The sequence below is a fragment of the Papaver somniferum genome, unplaced genomic scaffold (assembly GCF_003573695.1).
Source record: "Papaver somniferum cultivar HN1 unplaced genomic scaffold, ASM357369v1 unplaced-scaffold_43, whole genome shotgun sequence".
NCBI lineage: Eukaryota > Viridiplantae > Streptophyta > Magnoliopsida > Ranunculales > Papaveraceae > Papaver > Papaver somniferum.
The window spans coordinates 97,424-115,978 of NW_020646860.1; the positions used below are offsets into that span (position 1 = coordinate 97,424).

The following is an 18,555-nucleotide window of genomic DNA, read 5'->3' on the forward strand; positions in this document are numbered from 1 at the left end:
ATGGTGTCTCAATTTGGAAAGGTATTATGGCAACCAAGGTAGTCAATATCGGTTGTATCGGCCGATAATATATGTTTTTATTGTGTATCGGAAAAACCTTTATGATATCTAAAATATCGGCGATACAAAGATTGAACATAAAAACGCTCGTATCGGCCAATACAAACCTATATATCGGGTTCACCGATACACACTGATAATATAGGTAAAGATAATTTGGTAGGATAAATTATTTAGATCTGAAAACTGTTAAACAAATTCCTTTCTCATAATCGCCTTCTTCCTCCGTACGCTTGAATACTCAATCCGATTCAATAAAGAAATTTCCAACTATTTCATTTTTCGATGTGAATTAAAATTAGCTGAGACGATGGTGAAAATTAACAATGGTTATTTAGAATAGAAAGTGGAATGTGATTTAATTTTTAATATGAAGCTTTTTGTCTTGAGAATTAATGCATCATATGGTACTAAAATCTTTAGACTGAAACATTCATAAATATTTGAAATTCTAGTCTTAATGTTGTATCACCTATACAAACCGATATAATCTTTTGTATAGGTGTATCGGACCCGACCAATACGATACCGATACACGATATTAACTACTTTGATGGCAACAAAATCAATTTTTAAGGATAATATTACTTTCAAAGTTAATAGAGTGCCCAAGGTCAGATTTTGGGAAGATAAATGGTTGTTTGATAAAGATATGAAATCAAAGTTCCCTAACGTTTACACCAAAGCCCGTTCTAAAGGAAAACTTATTTCTGCAGTTTGCAATGGGTCTTCTAGTTGGAATCTAGAAACTCCTAACATGCTTGATGCTAGTTCAAGAGCTCAGTTGGAGATTATAAAGGCTAAGCTTGGTGGGGTGATTTTTCTTTGGTCCGAAGAAGATGAAGTTAGCTGGAATCTCAACAAGCATAAGATCTTTAAGTCAATTCTCGTTACGAGTCTATTCATAAGGATTCTACTCCGTGCCTTAATAATTCATCAACAGTCTTCCTACTAAGAATATGCTTATACAGAGAGGTATGTCTATTGATGGAGACTATGTGTTTTGTGAAGGGACAGAAACTTTAGATCATTTGTTTATTCACTGCGCCTTTGCACAAGGATTATGGAACTACTTTAGAAATGAGCATCAATGCTCTTTTGATATCCCCTCGTTGACGAGAACTTTATTATGCAACTGGCATACAAAGAATTTGAATATGCGGTATTAGAAATTGTGGCTATGATACCTGCTATGAGTATTTGGTTGGAAAGAAATGCCAGAGTCTGCTCGGACAAGATGATGGAGCTTCAAGAAGTAATATCGATTACGACTTATCAATTACGAGTAGGGATGGTAATTTGCCCCACCCAAACCCATCTTCGTGGGGACCCGCCCCTAAGGGTTAGGGTTTTACCTATATAAACGGGGAACAAGGCGGGGTACGGGGAATCCCTGAAATTAGTGATGCGGGGATGGGATTCAAGGTCCCCATCCCATACCCGCCCCATACCATAACATATTATATATGAGCGACGAACTTTTTAGATGATAACGAAGAAGATCATGACGAGATGATTAACATGGAGGAAGATGATTAATAATGAGGAACTAAGAAGTATAAGGAACCATAATACTTAATTGTGGATCAATTGTTTTCTTTATTTTTCAGTTTTAGTTGGTTATTATAAACTTAAAATTTTAAAATGCACTGCTTAGGTTATTATTACGGAAAATGGGTCATTTGTCCAAATATTTTTAAAACATGGTTCTAATGGACGAGTAAAAATTAGTATGGGTGAAATGGACACCAAAAAAATAACAAGAATGAAACTGGATTCATCCTGGCTTAAACTTAAAAAAGAGCGACGATGAAACTGGATGCATCCTGATGTAAATTAAAAATAAGAAAAAGTATTTGAAAATGGGTAGGATAATGCAGATGTAAATTAAAAATAACAAAAAGTATTTGAAAATGGGTAGGATGAAATTGTTTACATCCTGGCTATTTTTACATTCTCGTCCATTTAAAAGTATCAAATTTTACATGTTTTTTTCATCCAAGAATTGTTGATTTTAGTCTTTTTAACCAATTTTGTGTTATCATTATTGTTTGAAAACATTATAATTATTTTTAAATTATTATTATTTACAAAAATTTAAATATTTATTGTAATGTTATGATAACCCATGAGAAATCCATTCCCTACGAGGATTCCCCATATCCATCCCTGCCCCATTCTTTCTTATGGGGAACGGGTAGGGGACGGATTGGGGATGGATTTTGATTTTTTGAACGGAGTAGGGGGTGGGATTCAAGATCCCCGCCCCATTGCCATCCCTAATTACGAGGCATGGACCCATGATTATTTCCAATGCATGGAGCAAAGATAAACTATCACTCAGTATCCGCCTTATTTCCATTAATTGCTCGCTCCTTCAAGCGGACACCAATAGCTATCATACGCCATAAATTATAAATAGCATAATTGGTCTATTGAATGATATCTGTAAATATTGACGCCCATAACCAATAATCTAAGCATTGTCTCCTTAATCAATTATAAAAAGTTTTTCAATCAATAGTAAAGTTTGGCAGCGTCATCATGAACTGTTAATCCACTTCTTCAATTTCTATATAAACCCGTTACAAGCAACATGGACACAATATCAGCTGTTCTTGTTTTTCATAGTTCCATATACTTTTGTGCAATTTAAGCCAACCAGCATCAACTATCCATGGCTCATCACGGTGTTTCAGGCCTAGTTGGGAAACTTGTAACTGAATTGGAGGTCAATTGCGAGGCTGACAAATATTATAAAATTTGGAAGCACCATGAAGAAGTTCCACAGGCAGTTTCCCATCTATTCACCGGCGTCAAGGTTATCGAAGGAGATGGACTTCTTTCCGGTTGTATTAAGGAATGGGACTATATTTTTGGTACATGAAAAGTTAAAAACACAATATTGCAATCAATTGATCCCTTTTTATTATGCATGCATAATTATTCTCTGTATAAATAGATAATAAACTTTGTAATTTAATTTACCTCAATATGTTTATTTTTGTGAATGCAGAGGGTAAGGCGATGAGCGCTAAGGAGGAAACTACACATGACGATGAAGCAAGGACTTTACATCACCGTCTTTTTGATGGAGAGTTGATGAAGGATTACAAGAAGTTTGATTCCATAATTGAAGTTAATCCAAAGCCTAATGCACATGGATGCATTGTGACTTGGTCTATTGAGTATGAGAAAATGAAGGAGGATTCTCCGGTTCCCTTTGGTTATCTAGCTTTCTTCCATCAGAACATCGTAGACATTAATTCTCACCTCTGCGTTTCTGAATAAAATGTTGATACCATGGTACATGAACACGACTTTAGTGTTGGGTTTGTACATGGTATCTGTTGTTATAATTTGTTGCGTTCTTGCAGTATGCATTGACTTAGGTACTCAATTCCAACATTGGTACAATTGAGTTGTTTGATTGCTTCTTATCTAAAGTATGTATGGTAATTTCTTTACAGAGCAAAAAATAAAAATAAAAATAAAGGATATTCACATTCCACTGATCATCATATCTTTTGCCAAATATAATTCCCATTAGGTTACAAACTATGGTTATACTGCATGAAGTAAGCCTATGTTTCTGAAACGGAGGGAGGGAGCAGTGCAATCGCTATGGTTGGGTTTGAAGATCATCAGGTGGTTAGGGTGTCGAGAGAGATTAGTGCAAGTAAAGGATGGAGGCTAATTACATTGGCTCCAAAGCTTCCCAAACAATAATGAAAGCTAATCGAAACAGTACTGTTGAAGTCTGCATTGCTATATGGTCCAAAATTCCTAATCCTATCTTCTTCTTTTTTTTTTGGTAAAATCCATATCCTTATTAGATGGCCCTAGATATATATATTTGTGGTCCAATGATTTTTCTATTCTGGACCTGCTTGATCTAATATCCATATCTCTAGTCGTCCCTTAACAAACATGTGATAAATTTGGCACTTAATTCGTCATCATTTGCTTTATCTTGATTGATCCATAACAACCACCTGTTATAATGCTAGAAGTAGAACATTACATTGGATGTATTGCAGACCTCCTAGTAACTCTGTATATTATTTGACCGACTAGTACGGACGACTATGGACTAGTAGATTTCTAGGGTAGAAATTAATTTAATCCCATTTTAGCTGGGCTTTAGACACTCTAGTCCAGCGTTTTCAGGCCTAGTACTAAGTGGTCCAAATTTACTTAATCTAGGATGAGTCAGTCCTAATGTAAACGATTCAATCCAAAAAGAATAATTATGGTGACAGAAATGACCCTCATCTAAAAACTGCAGGTCACAATGCTGATTTATTTGTAAATCATTTCTTCATCGTCTCTATCGGTAGATCTCTCCAGCGAAACTGTGTTCATCTTTTTTCAGCTCAATTAACCATACAAATTTCTTTGCTTGCTCTCTCGATTTCTTTTTCTTCTAGGTCTAATCCCATCCCTGAAACCGTAGAAGCTAAGAGAGATGCATGGCACCAGATCGGTGAAAAGATTTATGGACATGTCAGATTTGGAGGAGGAGATTTAGAACTTGTATATGTGAGAATCAATGTTCTCTGAAAACTATGATTTCTCTTCAAAATCCTCTCTCGGCTCACAATTAATGTTTCAATCTGTCATCCGCTGATGATTCGTATCATTCCGAGTTAAAGAAGAACCTGTACAATCAATAGGATTCAAGTTTATTTGCTTGTCTTGGGAGAAACGTTAAGTTTTGTAGGAACGATCTTGAAGTTTGTAAGTATTTTACTTGTCTTTTTGTTTGATTGACATACGTTGAATTGGAAATTGGAAAATGGATCTATTTGTTGTTTTGATTTTGTTGGATTTGGGATTCTGGTGAATTTGTTTATATTGGAATGGAGATTTATTTACATAATATTTATTAAGAATTATGTCACAAATATTTGTTAAGTTTTGTAGTATATATAATCTTGTGGTCTAACCCTCCTGTGTTGCAAATAGAACAGTAGATTCATACTTGTTTTATGTCTATATCATTGTTAGAAATTATAAAGTCTTAATTGATGTGTATAGTATTTGTATCAATTTCTGCAAACAAACTTCAATGTTGAAAATTGAACAGTAGATTCATAGTTTTTCTATATTTGTGTCATTGTTTAGAAGTTATAAAGTCTTTAAGTTGTGGAATTGGATCAAATTCTGCAATCAATGCTCGATTTGGTTACTTCTTCTTGATTTTCAAATCTAATAAACTAGTACTCATATTGTCTAGTTTCAGGTCTAGAACCCCATTGCGGATGGTTGTCCATGTGGTTAAGGGGATTAAGAAGAGGTGAAGGAAAGTAAGTAGGAATTCGGGTCAGATTAGTCAGTCTGCTAATTACTAAGTAATTATAATGTAGAAAGGATATTTTTAACATTTTGTTCTTCACAATATATGCAATAAAGAGGAGTAGTTGAAAGAGAATTATGACATGAATTGTGAAAGTTATGATGTATGTGTAGAGGACTAGGAGGATGAGTAAGTAGTATTATGTTAAATCTTTTCACTGGTTTTTGGGGTTCTGTTGTTGGACATCGGTTGCAGGCTTACTAGTTAGCTTAACATTGAATTAGTAGTCTTATTTAAGTATATTTGTTTTGTCTGTGAAAATGTGTCTTTATTTCTTCATTGAAGAAGAGTAGTGCATTTACTAACCTGATGGTGAAGTGCACTCTACCTGCTATATTGAATGATATGGGTATGAAATTGGTCGTTGGGTAGTTCAGATTTAAGTGGAGTAGATAGAGAGGCATAAAGATCATGGGGAACTGGGGATGACTTTCAACCATATAGATAGCCTCTTTGTTATGCCTACTGCAGTCATACTGTAGTTAATTTGTAAGAGTATCAGTTGTGCTTTATTTTCTTGTTGTATCCATGAATTCTGAAAGCACACTTGGACTGGCCATGCAGCCAGCTAGACCTCTGTGCTTGGTATCCATGAATTCTGAAACCACCACCCACCCAAACAATATAAACTGCTCTTGACACAGGGATGTAATTGGCAAGTTCAAAAATTTTGTTGGGAACTGATTTAATTTGATTGATAGGCGACAACGTGTCACCTTTTCAGAAATGGTAATGGATTTCCATATACCTTGTCCCCTATATTGAAATTTCTGAGATATTGCTATGACTTTGTTGTTGCGCTTTGTATTTACAAGGATTTTGCATACCCGTCTTTATCTTCTCAGCAGAAAGGCAGATCCTCACAAGTAAGTTCTCCTAATAAATAGAAATTTCTTATTTTTCCTGTGTAGTAAATGGTTGCATCGTCGCCATCTTTTTCTTTCCCAGCTTATTGGTCTTGCTATTTCAATTTTTTCTGAATAATTGTCTTTGATACTTCTTGGATGAATACGTAGAAGCTAGGTGATGTTAATATTTCTTCCTACACGTGTCCCCCTTTTTTTAATAATGAATTTTATGATTATGAAGAATGTGCTTGCTAAATGATTTTTCTAGCTAGATCTGCTGCAAAATAGCCATTTAGATCGCAAAAAAGACCTCCAGGAGATATCAATTAATGGACTTAGAAATGAATCTGGCTAGGAGTCGGTAATGTGCTGACTGTAGAAGAAGTTGAGTGTAACATATATTAGCTCTAGACGCGCTCTGACTTAGAAACATATATATATGTTGTCGTACTTAATGTGCACGTAGTTGTACACATGTTGATTCTCAATGTGTACACAATTATACACCTATTTATTTGTTAATGTGTACATAATTATACACCTATTTATTGTTAATGTGTACATAGTTGTACACATGCTCATTTTAATACTAGACTCACTTCCATTTTTAACTTTTGTTCCATATCTACAACAAATATTTTCTTTATGGATTTCTGTTTAGGTAATTTTTTGGCATCATTAGCTTGTTCTCGTTGAGTTGAAGATACGTCGAGCGTCACCAATAGTTTCAGTAGCTCATAATTTCTTTCCTTACTAATTTTGTGAAGATTTTGCTTTTGAATTGTTAAGAGTCCAAATTTGTGCACCCCTCTAAAACCGGGGTGCACATTCTGGCCCTCCGTATTGGAGGATTCTTTGACTAAAAACAGCCTATTTTAAATAAAAACAGCCTACCCTCACTCCAAAAAACGAGGCAAAAATTTTTTTTCACTTGCTCTCTCTTTCATATTTTAAGTTATGATGTCTTGGCTAACAGAAATTTTTTTCTTGAAATTTCGCAATCTAAACATCCAATACAAATTTCTTGATACTTTTGCTAGTCACTCTTCAGAACATATTTCTAAAAGGATGACCGACTGCGAGACATACTTTTGCTAGTCACTCTTAGTGACCAACTGAAGATACTAGATTTTTGTAAAAATGTATGTCTTGCAGGCTTCAAGGACTACTTTCACTTAAGGTCTTCATTGTACACATGTTTATTTTTAATGTGCACATAGTTGTACACTTGAAATGAATTTTGTAATTCAACTTTAACAAAATAACCAGTCTGGATTGTGATGAATTTTATAGTTGCACCTAATAAATTTCAGATGGACATGTGTTTGGCTCAGATCTTTCGGGTTCTTTAATTGTTAAACTTACTTGATCTTTTTTCGTACATGCTAGGTTGTATGCTGGGAACTCAAAAGAATATCGGTTGCCAGGGCTAAGCAAGCTAATGAATTGAGATGAATATCCAAAATGGTATCTCCAGGAGCTGCCATCTGAACCTAACCTCGATGAAGTTGCTCCAGGTCTGCTTTCGGTGAGTTGAACTCAAATTTTGATTGCCAATTGTGACGAATATCACACGACATTCTAATCATGTACCAAAGCTTTGTATATGTTAACAGCAAGATAAAGGGCCACTTGAATTGCTTTATCAAATCATGTAAACCTGGATTAGTGCTCAACTGTTATTGAAGAGTCGCTGGCTGTTTGTTGTCACAGAAATTACATGTGTACATATTGGTACTCCTGTAATATAAGTGTACATTGTTGTACACATGTGACAGAAATTGCATGTGTAGATAATACTCACTCTAGGACTCTTAATCAAATTTTAGTGAACAATCTTTTCTCATTTCTTGGATGTCGGATCAATGATGCTATAAGTCACTGATTGTTGGTTATAACAGAAATTACATGTTTACATATTAGTACACATGTAATATAAGCGTACACTTTTGTACACAGGTAACATAAATTACATGTGTGCATAATAGTGCACCTTAATGAATAAAATGTTACTCATCATTTCTTGTACTTCTAATCTAAGAACAGAATGTGTTTGTTAAAAATTTTGAGGGATGTAAATTGCAGGGAGAGACATGCAGTCCAGAGGTAGTAGTGAAAGACCCAGTAGTTGTTAAGAAGGTATTCTCTCTCTCTCACACACACAATCTAGCTTATAAGGATGAATAACATTTTAAATGTGAAAATACATCCAACCAAACATCATGATTATAAGTGTTAACCGTACTTGTAACATTTTAGATTTTCTCATATATGATTGGTTTCGTATTACTTTTGTATTTCTGTTCACTAATTCTTCTATTCTCGAAGCCAAAATATTGAAGTAGCATATTTCGCCAAGACTCAGTAGTGTTTGCATGGCTTTACTTTCAGAACATTATGTTTCTAGCACTACTGCATGTTGTTAGGGAGCATATTTTAGCGGGATTCAATCTAAAGGCCGCTGACATTTTTGAAAGTGTGTTTGATTTTTATTTTTTTGTTAAACTTATTTCTGGTGCGTTCTATCCACTTTCTAAGGAGGAGCAGCAAGCCGGTATTTGGAGGCACTGTACTTATTTCTTGTTCTGCATGCGTGTATATATCATGGTCACTATTTATTAATTCTGGTGTTATGATAGGGAACTAAAAAGATTCAAATGAACGGAAATGACCTTTACCTACATATTGCTCATAGTAAACTAGTGCTGGGTATTCGGGTGGTTAGTGGGATCCCACTATAGTCAGCAACAGAAGTTCTTATAATAATCACATTAGACGTGAAAGATAGGGATGGGGATTCGAGGAATGTAAAAATGAGAACAAGCGGTCACATGAAGATGAAGGTTTGTTACTGTCATGCCTAGCTTCCTTTTTTTTTTGCATATTTTGTTTTTGAATTACTAATGTGTACATAGTTTATACACGGGCTGATTAATGTTTACATGGTTGTACATATGCTAGCATATATGTAGCGGCATGACTTTCAAGTAGATTTTTTTTTTATGAGAACTGTCTTTTTTTTCCCACTAGAATTAATCCTAATGTGTTATATGTTGCATGAGTTCTATATATATGTGGCGTGTTGTAGGTGTGCCCGAAGGTGTGTGAACTTGAAGTTGAGTATATTTTATTATGCACCACCAGTTCATATTGTGTGAACTTAAACTTGACAGAACTGTGTTATTGTTTTTTAGTAGTAAGAATTTGATGATTTCCCGATTCCAGGTTTTTAGTTTTCTTCTTTAAATTTCTCCTTGTTTTTCTGATATTGTGACTTGAATCTGACGGCGCCTATTTTGTAGTTTGATTGTTATTGAAATATAAATCTGAAATGTACGTACTTGATTTGGTTAGTTGGATTTTTGTAGGTGTGTGCACCATTATACACCAATGTATAATTGTATAATGGTGGTTTTGTGGGAATATATGGTTTGTTTTGTGGGAATGGATATTAGATTTTTGTAGGTGTGTACATAATTGTATAACATTGTGTTCTCTTCAAAATATAAAAAAACTAATTCTTGATGAAACCCAAAGTTATTGTTTTTTGTTATCATGAGATGATTTTAATAACATGTTTGTTATGTATTCATTTACTTTTCGAGGGAGCTTAAGAAAGTGGAGAAGGACAATGAATGGTTTTTATAGACGGACAATGTTCTGGATTTTCTGATTTTAATAGAATGCTTGCTATGTGTTTAGGTACTTGCTGTGTCAGATTTAGTAGCATGCTTGATTGCTTGTTAGTGGTGCTTAGGTGGACTAACCATGTTGTATATGTGGTGTACAAACTGGTGCACCTTGTCTTGTCTTTGGATTTTTCGGAATTTCGTACATGTAAACTATGATTTTTAAAAAATAATAATTATATAGTCATATGGGTACTCTTTTTGTAGCTCTCGGAAAGAGCTTTCCGAATATATAAAGTTTGCGAATTTTCGACAAACGGTTTGAAAGATAAATTATTTTTTAATTATTTTTAAAATTGCTGACATCATCATGAATCACTTTGGACTAAATTGTAAATCATAAAGATTGTATGTGTATTTTTCATATTCTAAATAATTTTTGGATTAAATTGTACCTAGTTAACTCGGGATGGACTAATCCGTATATTTTGAGACGTTTTTGGACTAAACCGTTTTTGAATTAAATTGTACCTAGTTTACTTCATATACTTCTGGTTCTGGGTGAATAATACTAATAGACTCACTATTGCAGTGAATATATTTCGCACCTAATTAGGTATGGTTTACATTTCACAACTTTGCATTAAAATGTTTGTCTTCATGCATGCAGAGGGTAAGATGATTCGCTCAGTAGAGGAAACAACACACAATGATGAAACGAAAAAGATACATCACCGTATATTTGAAGGAGACTTGATGAAGGATTACAAGAAGTTTGATTTGATAATCGAAGTCAATCCTAAGGCGAATGGAAATGGAAGCGTTGTGACACGGTCAATTGCGTATGAGAAAATCAACGAGGATTCTCCAACTCCGTTTGCTTATATACTTTTCTGCCATCAGGCCGTTGAAGACATGAATAAGTACTTATGGGGTCTGAATAACTGACCGATGTCATTTATACATGAACCCGTTCGGGGTTGGTGTACGCGGATCTATGCACGTACGTATTAATCAGTTGTGGCTTTGTGTGTATTATTGTTATAGTATATGGTGATACTAGTCTCAGTGACTGAATACTATGTCAGTCTATGAGCGTGGTTTGATTTGTCACGTCGATATATAATATCCAAAAAAATCATGTATGTTTTCTATTAAAATAAATAAAGATCACATAACTCGTTTCATATGTTCATGTGTATCGTTGACATAAGTGTGGAATCAAATTGTTGGGATGCTTTTGTTAACTGTCTTTGATAGTTTTGGTTGTTTGCTCTTGTTTGAATTGTGGAATCATAAATCATGATGAAGATGATGATAATCATAATTTCATCATGATAAAGATGATGATCATAATTTCATCATAATAAAAATGATCATCACAAAAATAAAAAACAAAGAAATTCCATTATTTATTTTTGCGTTTGAATGGTTAAAAAATTCGATTCGATGTATTTCGGGTAAAAAAAAACAGTTTCTGAAAGTGTTTACGCCGGGAGTTCTTAGATTCATAACCGTGAATCTAGATTACGGATTGTTTTTCCCATCCGAAAAAATTTACGGATAGTGTTTCCCAGTCGTAAGTACATCCCACGGCTGAAAAATCCCAGTTGTAAGTTGTTCAAGTAATCACAAAAAATAAAAAAAATAGAGGTTGAAAAACGACTATGTTTTCCTAGCCGTAAATGAACTTACGACTTGTTCGTCCCCGCCGTATCTAAGACTTGCGGATGGGTTTTCCTAGCCGTAAATGGTTCTGATGGTCGAAAAATATAAAAATCAGACGTATAGGTCTACAACAAAATTTTCCTAGCCGAGAGTGTTTAGGGATGGATTTTTCCCAGCCTTAAAGTGTCGAGTTGCGGCTGGGATGCAATGCTATCCTAACTGTATACAATATTTTCGGATTGAAGTTCATCATTTCCCAGCCGAATAAGTGTTGGTTGCGGCTGGGAATTGATGTTTTTCCAGCCGAAACTGCAAAATCCAAATTTTTAATGGATGTTTTCCGATTTGAATCAACAAAGTCCTTTATATATAAGGTTATAATGGTCCTATACTCACACCATGAAGATGTCCCAAAGGCAGTTCCTCATTTTTCACTTCCGTCAAAGCTACCGAAGTATATGGACTTGTTTCTGGTTGTATAAGGAATGGAACTATATTCTTGGTATACACATACAAAAAATTCCTATCATTAATTAGCATAAACCCAACACTTGTATAACCTTTCTTTTTCATTTTTGATCAGCAAAGTCTGCTAGTATAATTGTTCGCTATATGGGTTGTATTAGTTTTACCTCAATATGTTTATTTTTTGTGCACGCAAGAGGGTACGGCGATGACCTGTAAGGAGGAAACAACACACTACGACGAAACAAGGACTTTACATCACCGTGTATTTGGAGGAGACATGATGAAGGATTACAAGAAGTTTGATGGAATAATTGAAGTCAATCCAAAGCTTAATGGACATGGATGCATTGTCACTTGGTATTGTGTATGAGAAAATATAGGAGGATTCTCCCGTTCCATTTGATTATCTTGCTTTCTACCATCAGAACATCATAGACATTAGCTCTCACCTCTGCTATGAATAAAATGTCGAAGCCATTTATACAAGTACACGGATACGACTACAGTGTTCTGTTGGATGTCCGAAAAATATTTGTGCTATATATGAGTTGTTTTCTGTCGTAGTTAAAAATTTTCTAACCCCTTCTCTATATTCTGGGCTATAATTGTTTGTTATACGCATCCAAGATTTATCCACAAAATTTGACATCCTACAAACAAGTAAAATTCTATGTCTTAGTAACCTAAGTTTATCAACTAAACTGTTAGAGCACTCGGTTGAACCCACAAAGCGTTGGTATGTCAAGTTTGGTTGTCATATTTTAGTGAACAAAACTCATTTAAAGAGTCGCTTGATTATATCAACTTGGTATAGGAAATTCATTGATTTTGCAATGGCAAGTGGTACTTGTGCAAAAACGTGTGCTTGCCCTTGTAGGAAGTGTGAAAATAGACATCGACATGGATTCTCGATTGTTAGGACCCATCTGTATGAGCATGGTGTCGACAAGACATATACCATCTGGAGCTTACATGGTGAGAGAAAGGACGGTGCTTCAGCAAGTCGTTCTAAGGGACATATGAACTTCAAAAATATTCCACGCTTTAATCTGTTTTCCCTTGTCCTTTGATATATACATATGAACTTCACAACAACGACAAGAAGAACAAACCATCGATGGGAAATCGAAGTCTGGACGCTCCAGTTATGTGATTTTTGAAGTCTCTCTATCTCGTTTGAAAGTTTGACGGCAAGAGCTTTAGCAGCAATTTAAGATAATATCGTAGTAGGTACAGATTTGAGGGGTGGTAGAAACCAAGATAATGAAGAAGATCCTTGTAATCTCAAAATTTTAAGAGATTATAAAATGATCTCTGTGTTATTATTAATTCCAAATTATAACAAAAATATGATCTGTTACATTTAATTTTTATTCAATTATGATTAACCACGAAAGAAAACTATGACTATAAGTTTTCTAAATATGTATTCTCTTGAATGATGTGTTTAATCTGGATTTGTTTTTATTAGTCCTAGCGGAAATCTTTTCTAAATAACACTGTATTTTCTTGAAAGACGTGTTTCTTTGAATGCAAGCTAGTATCTACACTTGCATTCTAACTAATAAACCATTGTCTGACCTAATTAACAAGTTTAATTTCTTGAAGATACAATTTCTCGCTTTACAGTTTACTCCAACATCTTAAAAGTCTTTTATGATCTGAAATGAAATTCAACTCTTTCATCCTTGTTTTTACCATTCTTGTGAGAATCATTGTATTTTGTAATACGAGGAGAATGAGGATCTAATAGAGTGTCTGGAATGCAAAACTCTGACGTTTAAGTTGAAAGCTACCAAAGATGGTCCTGTTGTGACTAATGAACCTTGTAAAGTGCTGATATACTTTCATGTAGACGAAAAACTAAAGAAAATGTATTCTCTACCTTGGATATCAGACGCAATGTTGTGGCAAGATCGAGCGCAAGTTTCATCTGAATATGTGCGTCATCCAATCAATTCACCTCAGTGGGCACAAATGAAAATGAAGTTTCCGTTGTTTGCTGTGGAAGGAAGAAAAGTTTGGCTTGGAATATCAACAGATGGGTTTAATCCTCATGGTGTACAGACTTTGAGTTGGAGTTGTTGGCCTGTGATCCTTGTGGTTTATAATCTTCTGCCTTCTATTTGTATGAAGTATGAATTGCGAATGATGACTCTGTTGATACGTGGGAGTAAGTGACCGGGTCAATACATTGATGTTTTTTGAGGATGCTGGTCAACACGCTAAAAAAACTTTGGCATCTTTGAAAAGGGAGTATTTTCCTATGATAGCAACTCTGATGTTTGGCATTCATGACTTGCCTGCTCAAGGTGTTTTGAGTGGATGTACCAGTCATGGATACTATGCGTGCGTTTGATGCGCAGACGAAACTCGAAGTACTCATGTAGGTTACGACAGCAAGATTGTGTACACTAACTATCGTATATTCCTTAAGTCAAAGGCACCCATTTAGGTATGGGAATCTTTTGGGATTAGAGACACGGAAGAATAAAAGTGCACCACTAAGACTATCAGGAGCACAGTCGCTTGAGAAGTTGGCCGATGTTCATTACGAACCTGGTAAGTTAGTGGTCTGCAAGACAGGTAAACGAAAGAGATATCAGTCTGATGAAGAGGAAGGTGATTCTGAGCTTGTCACAGGTCCTTTCTTCAAGAAGTGTATTCTTTGGGAACTTGAGTAGTATTGTGCCTTGACGATACGGAATTCTGTAGACGTGATGCGCACAGAAAAGAACGTCATGAAACATATTATCTACACTATCTTTGATAAGGATAATAAGGCTATTGTTGCATGGAATAATCGTGACTCACTACTGCACTCCTTAGATAATCTATATAACAAACTAGGAAATCATCATGAAGAACACTTATAAGAATTTTATTAAGTTTAGAAATCAATTCAAGAAAAAGATAAAACCCTAACTTGGGGAGAAAATCCCTTTCTCTCTCTTAAAGTTCTATCTCAACTCTCAAAAAGAACTCTCCCTTACATAAGGGTGGTTGGTCTTATATATAGCAATTTTACATAGGGTAAGACAGCTAATAAAGCCCCTATTTTCGGATCTGGTGCGATGTATTCACACCCGTATATTGTGTCTTCTCGCACGTATTCTTTAACTTTGTACAGATTCCATACTTTATTCGTGACCTTATGACGTCATCAGCTTCGTCATCCAGAATATGCTACGTGCGAATAGGTTTGCCCCCTTATATTAATAATGCTTCGCATGATGTATATGTATGCGATATTTAACCCCTACATTTTGCCTCTTCTCTTAGCGATCTTTGTCGAAGAAAGAGCGATGAGAGAAAATTTTTCCTTAGTAGAATGTCTGTCGCACCCTATCAGCTTTTCATATTCCTTAACTGACAATATCGCGAGATCTCGGATTTAACTGCTCCACGTGTCGTTCTCGTCATCTTATCTATGGACACGTTGTGTTTGATCCCTGCAACCATCACTTCATATCTTCTCACCCATTAATGATTTCATAAAAGCGAATCTCACAGAAGGAAATAAAATCCTTTATATACCCCCTTCTATTTTCATATTTTCCTTTTTACTTTCTTATTTTTGTTCTTCTGTTTTCATCTTCTCCTTAAGTTTTCTTTTCTCACATTTTCTTTTTCGTCTTCGTCCCAACTATCGCTTCAATCTCCCCTTTACTTTATTACATCGCCTTCTTGATCATCTTAACTAACTCGATATTTATCATCCCATCCTATAAGAACAATCAATGGGGAACAAAGCACGGTGAAAAATGGTCCAAGACTTTGAGAGGCTTGAAGTTGAATTCAGAGATAAAGGTTTTAAACTATCTGTTCCTCCTTTATCAGGACCTACCTTGACGCTTAACCCTAGATGGTTTGAGATTGATCGATGGAATGATCAAAAGATCATCATCTCCCTGGGACAACTTCTCGCCGGTCTCCCTATTCCTCTTTTTGATCTGCGAATTCTTTTGTTTTATCAAATTCTGTCTCATGATGATTTCAAGCGTGCGATTTTTCAGTTGAGTGGGGATGCCATCAGGATTATGTTGGAGTTCGCTCGTCGTGCGGATGGATTAGGATCCCTTTACCCTAAAGAATACAAGAATGAAGCGTACGCTGACCTAGAAATCATTTCTTCTGATTATACTATTGAGAGATTCTTTTCTAACTACAAAGTTGTGATTGTGAAGAATGAATCGTCCCGCTGGGTTGTTCATCTTACAAGGAAAGATGGCCTCGCAGAGAACCAGAGGATTATGCGAGACGTTGATTTTAACGATAAGACTAACCGCACCGCACGAGAATCAAATGAAAATCTCTGGGACGTTTATCCTGTCCTTCTTGAGGGTCCTTACATCACTGTTTTTGGTGTCGGTAAATCTGTAAATCCTCTCCCTGAGGGTTTTCCCGTCTGTTCCCCTCGGGTGTTCAATTGGCCTGATAGAGTTGTTGTGGTATGTTTTTCTATTTTTCGCTTGCTCACCAACTTTACTTTATTTATTTTCTTTTTCTTTGTCTCATTAATTTTCTAACCTCCAGATTTCCAAGTTGATGAAAGATTTTAAGGCTCATAGAAGACGAGGCACACTAGAAGCGCTACGTTCGATCACTAACGAAGTAAGAAATACCTTGCCTCAAAAAGTTTAAGAATATTGTTGCCTCTATTTCTTATCTTTATCTGTGCGTGAAGGTGGAAGGATTGGATATTGGTGGTGCCGATGATGAAGATTCTTCTGAGGATGAGAAAGAGACTTCTACTCGCACGAAGCTTAAGGGAAAAACCGTTGCTTCCAAGTCCTCTTTGAAGAATGTCAATAAGAAGAGTAATCTCAAGAAGAAGATGAAGATTACTTCTACTTCATATTCTCCTTCTCCTTTAGTTCCTTCCTCTCAGGGAGACGAACCTTCGTTCCCTGATGATTCTGCCTCAGTTTCTCCCATGAATCAATTATCTCTTATCTTTAAAGACTCCTTGCCTGCCGCTGGTGATGATGATTTAACTCGCACATGTGAAATGATTTCTACCATATACGATGCTCTCACTTTGAATCACGAATCTCTGCGAGGATCTGCCTCAGCTATATCTCCGGATTTTCTCTTCGCCTTGGGCTCTTTGGTGTGTTCCTTCTTTCTTTCCTAAATTTGGATGAGTTTAAGCTGGTATTTACTCTTCACTCTTTGATGGTTTTAAATTCTCTTGTCTTTTTATTGTTTCAGAATGCGCGAGCCTCTCGTGCCGTTGTCGCGGATTCGGAGAGAAAAATTCGCTTCTTAGAAGCTGAGTGTCAGAAGGTTAAGGGTGAACTTTCGCATAAAACCCGGGAGGCAGATGAACTTCGCCAAAGGAATAACCAATTAATAGGTTCATCTTTTCGCTCCCTTATATCTTATGACTTTTGCTATATCTTTATGTTTTTTCAACTACTTATACCTGCAGAACTTTATAATTTGACCGAAGAAGCGGCTATTTTCCTGATGATAATGCTGCCCTTTTAGAGCTCCTTAACGCCTCCTTAGATAATTTTCCCATGCGCGTTTTAGAGAATCTCAGCTGGGAGGAACTGAGACTGAAATATGAAGCCCTTATTTGTCATCACAAACCAATGTTAGTTTCTAACAAAACCTTTCAACGTCGTGCCCGTGAGGATAAAGAGAGAATTAGAGTTTTAGAAGCGAAAAAGAATACTCTTATTACTGAAAAAGATCAAGTGATTGCTAATGGTGCGAAGGCCTTGAAGGAATTTCATGAAGCTCAACTCAAGATCCAAATAGAAAGGGACCGAGCCATAAGTGAGAAGAACGTTCTTCTCGCTCGTGAGAATGAACTTCGCTCTCGTCTTCTATTAGAGAATGATGTTGAGTTTGAATGGGCTGCTAAAGTCCTTGATAATGCTAGGCTGGGGTTAGCTACGAATGTTAGTTTAAAATATGACCATGAATCCCTGGTTGAAACCATCATTTCCGAAAAAGAAGGTTTCTGATTATCCTTGCTTTGTAACCCTGCCTCTGTTTTATCTTTTGAATTATACATGTGCGACTTTGTCACCGTTTCCAATTTGACCAAAGATGCAATTCGCATATGTGACGAGGCTATTAAAGGGGAAGTGGGCGATTTCTGTGCTGAACATGACATTCCCTTTCCATCACATTATGAGTTTAAGGATCCTTCCGATTATGAAGAAACCTCCGAGATTTCCGATAGTGATGTTGAATATGGAGATTCCGATGAGGAAGATCGTGATTCTGAGGTTCATGAAGATGATGCTGGCGACGTCCACTTTTTGTCTTTATTTTATATTCTACTAGTGTAGACGCACGCGCGATGCGCCTGCCTTTTTTTTTCTCAGTAGCTTTTGGATTTTGTTTTAAAATTTTGGCTAATAGATTTTCCGACGCCATGGAAACACCAAGATCAATACCACCAACTGTTGGTTACTCGCAACAGAATTACATTCAACAAAATATCTAAGAGCCATAATTCCATTACCTCAACGTGTAACAGTAGATGTGACTAATTTTAGTTTCA

General features: G+C 35.8%; 1 protein-coding gene and 1 long non-coding RNA gene across 7 annotated transcripts; both read left to right on the forward strand.

Annotated features, from left to right (window-relative positions):
* Positions 1 to 2,572: 2,572 nt before the first annotated feature.
* LOC113342528 (major latex protein 146-like) lies at positions 2,573 to 3,554 on the forward strand. Its single transcript, XM_026587044.1, has 2 exons — positions 2,573 to 2,939; positions 3,077 to 3,554. The coding sequence occupies exons 1-2, from the start codon at positions 2,738 to 2,740 to the stop codon at positions 3,349 to 3,351; spliced, it is 477 nt and encodes a 158-aa protein (XP_026442829.1). The 5' UTR covers positions 2,573 to 2,737; the 3' UTR covers positions 3,352 to 3,554.
* A 660-nt stretch (positions 3,555 to 4,214) lies between these two features.
* Positions 4,215 to 11,086, forward strand: LOC113342560. Of its 6 annotated transcripts, none has more exons than XR_003356725.1 (6): positions 4,215 to 4,800; positions 5,300 to 6,285; positions 7,657 to 7,795; positions 8,353 to 8,406; positions 8,907 to 9,110; positions 10,567 to 11,086. It is a non-coding gene; the product is annotated as an uncharacterized LOC113342560 (long non-coding RNA). The 6 variants fall into 6 exon arrangements; XR_003356726.1 differs by having other exon boundaries at positions 5,306 to 6,285; XR_003356727.1 differs by having other exon boundaries at positions 4,227 to 6,148; positions 6,235 to 6,285.
* The last annotated feature ends 7,469 nt before the right edge of the window (positions 11,087 to 18,555 follow it).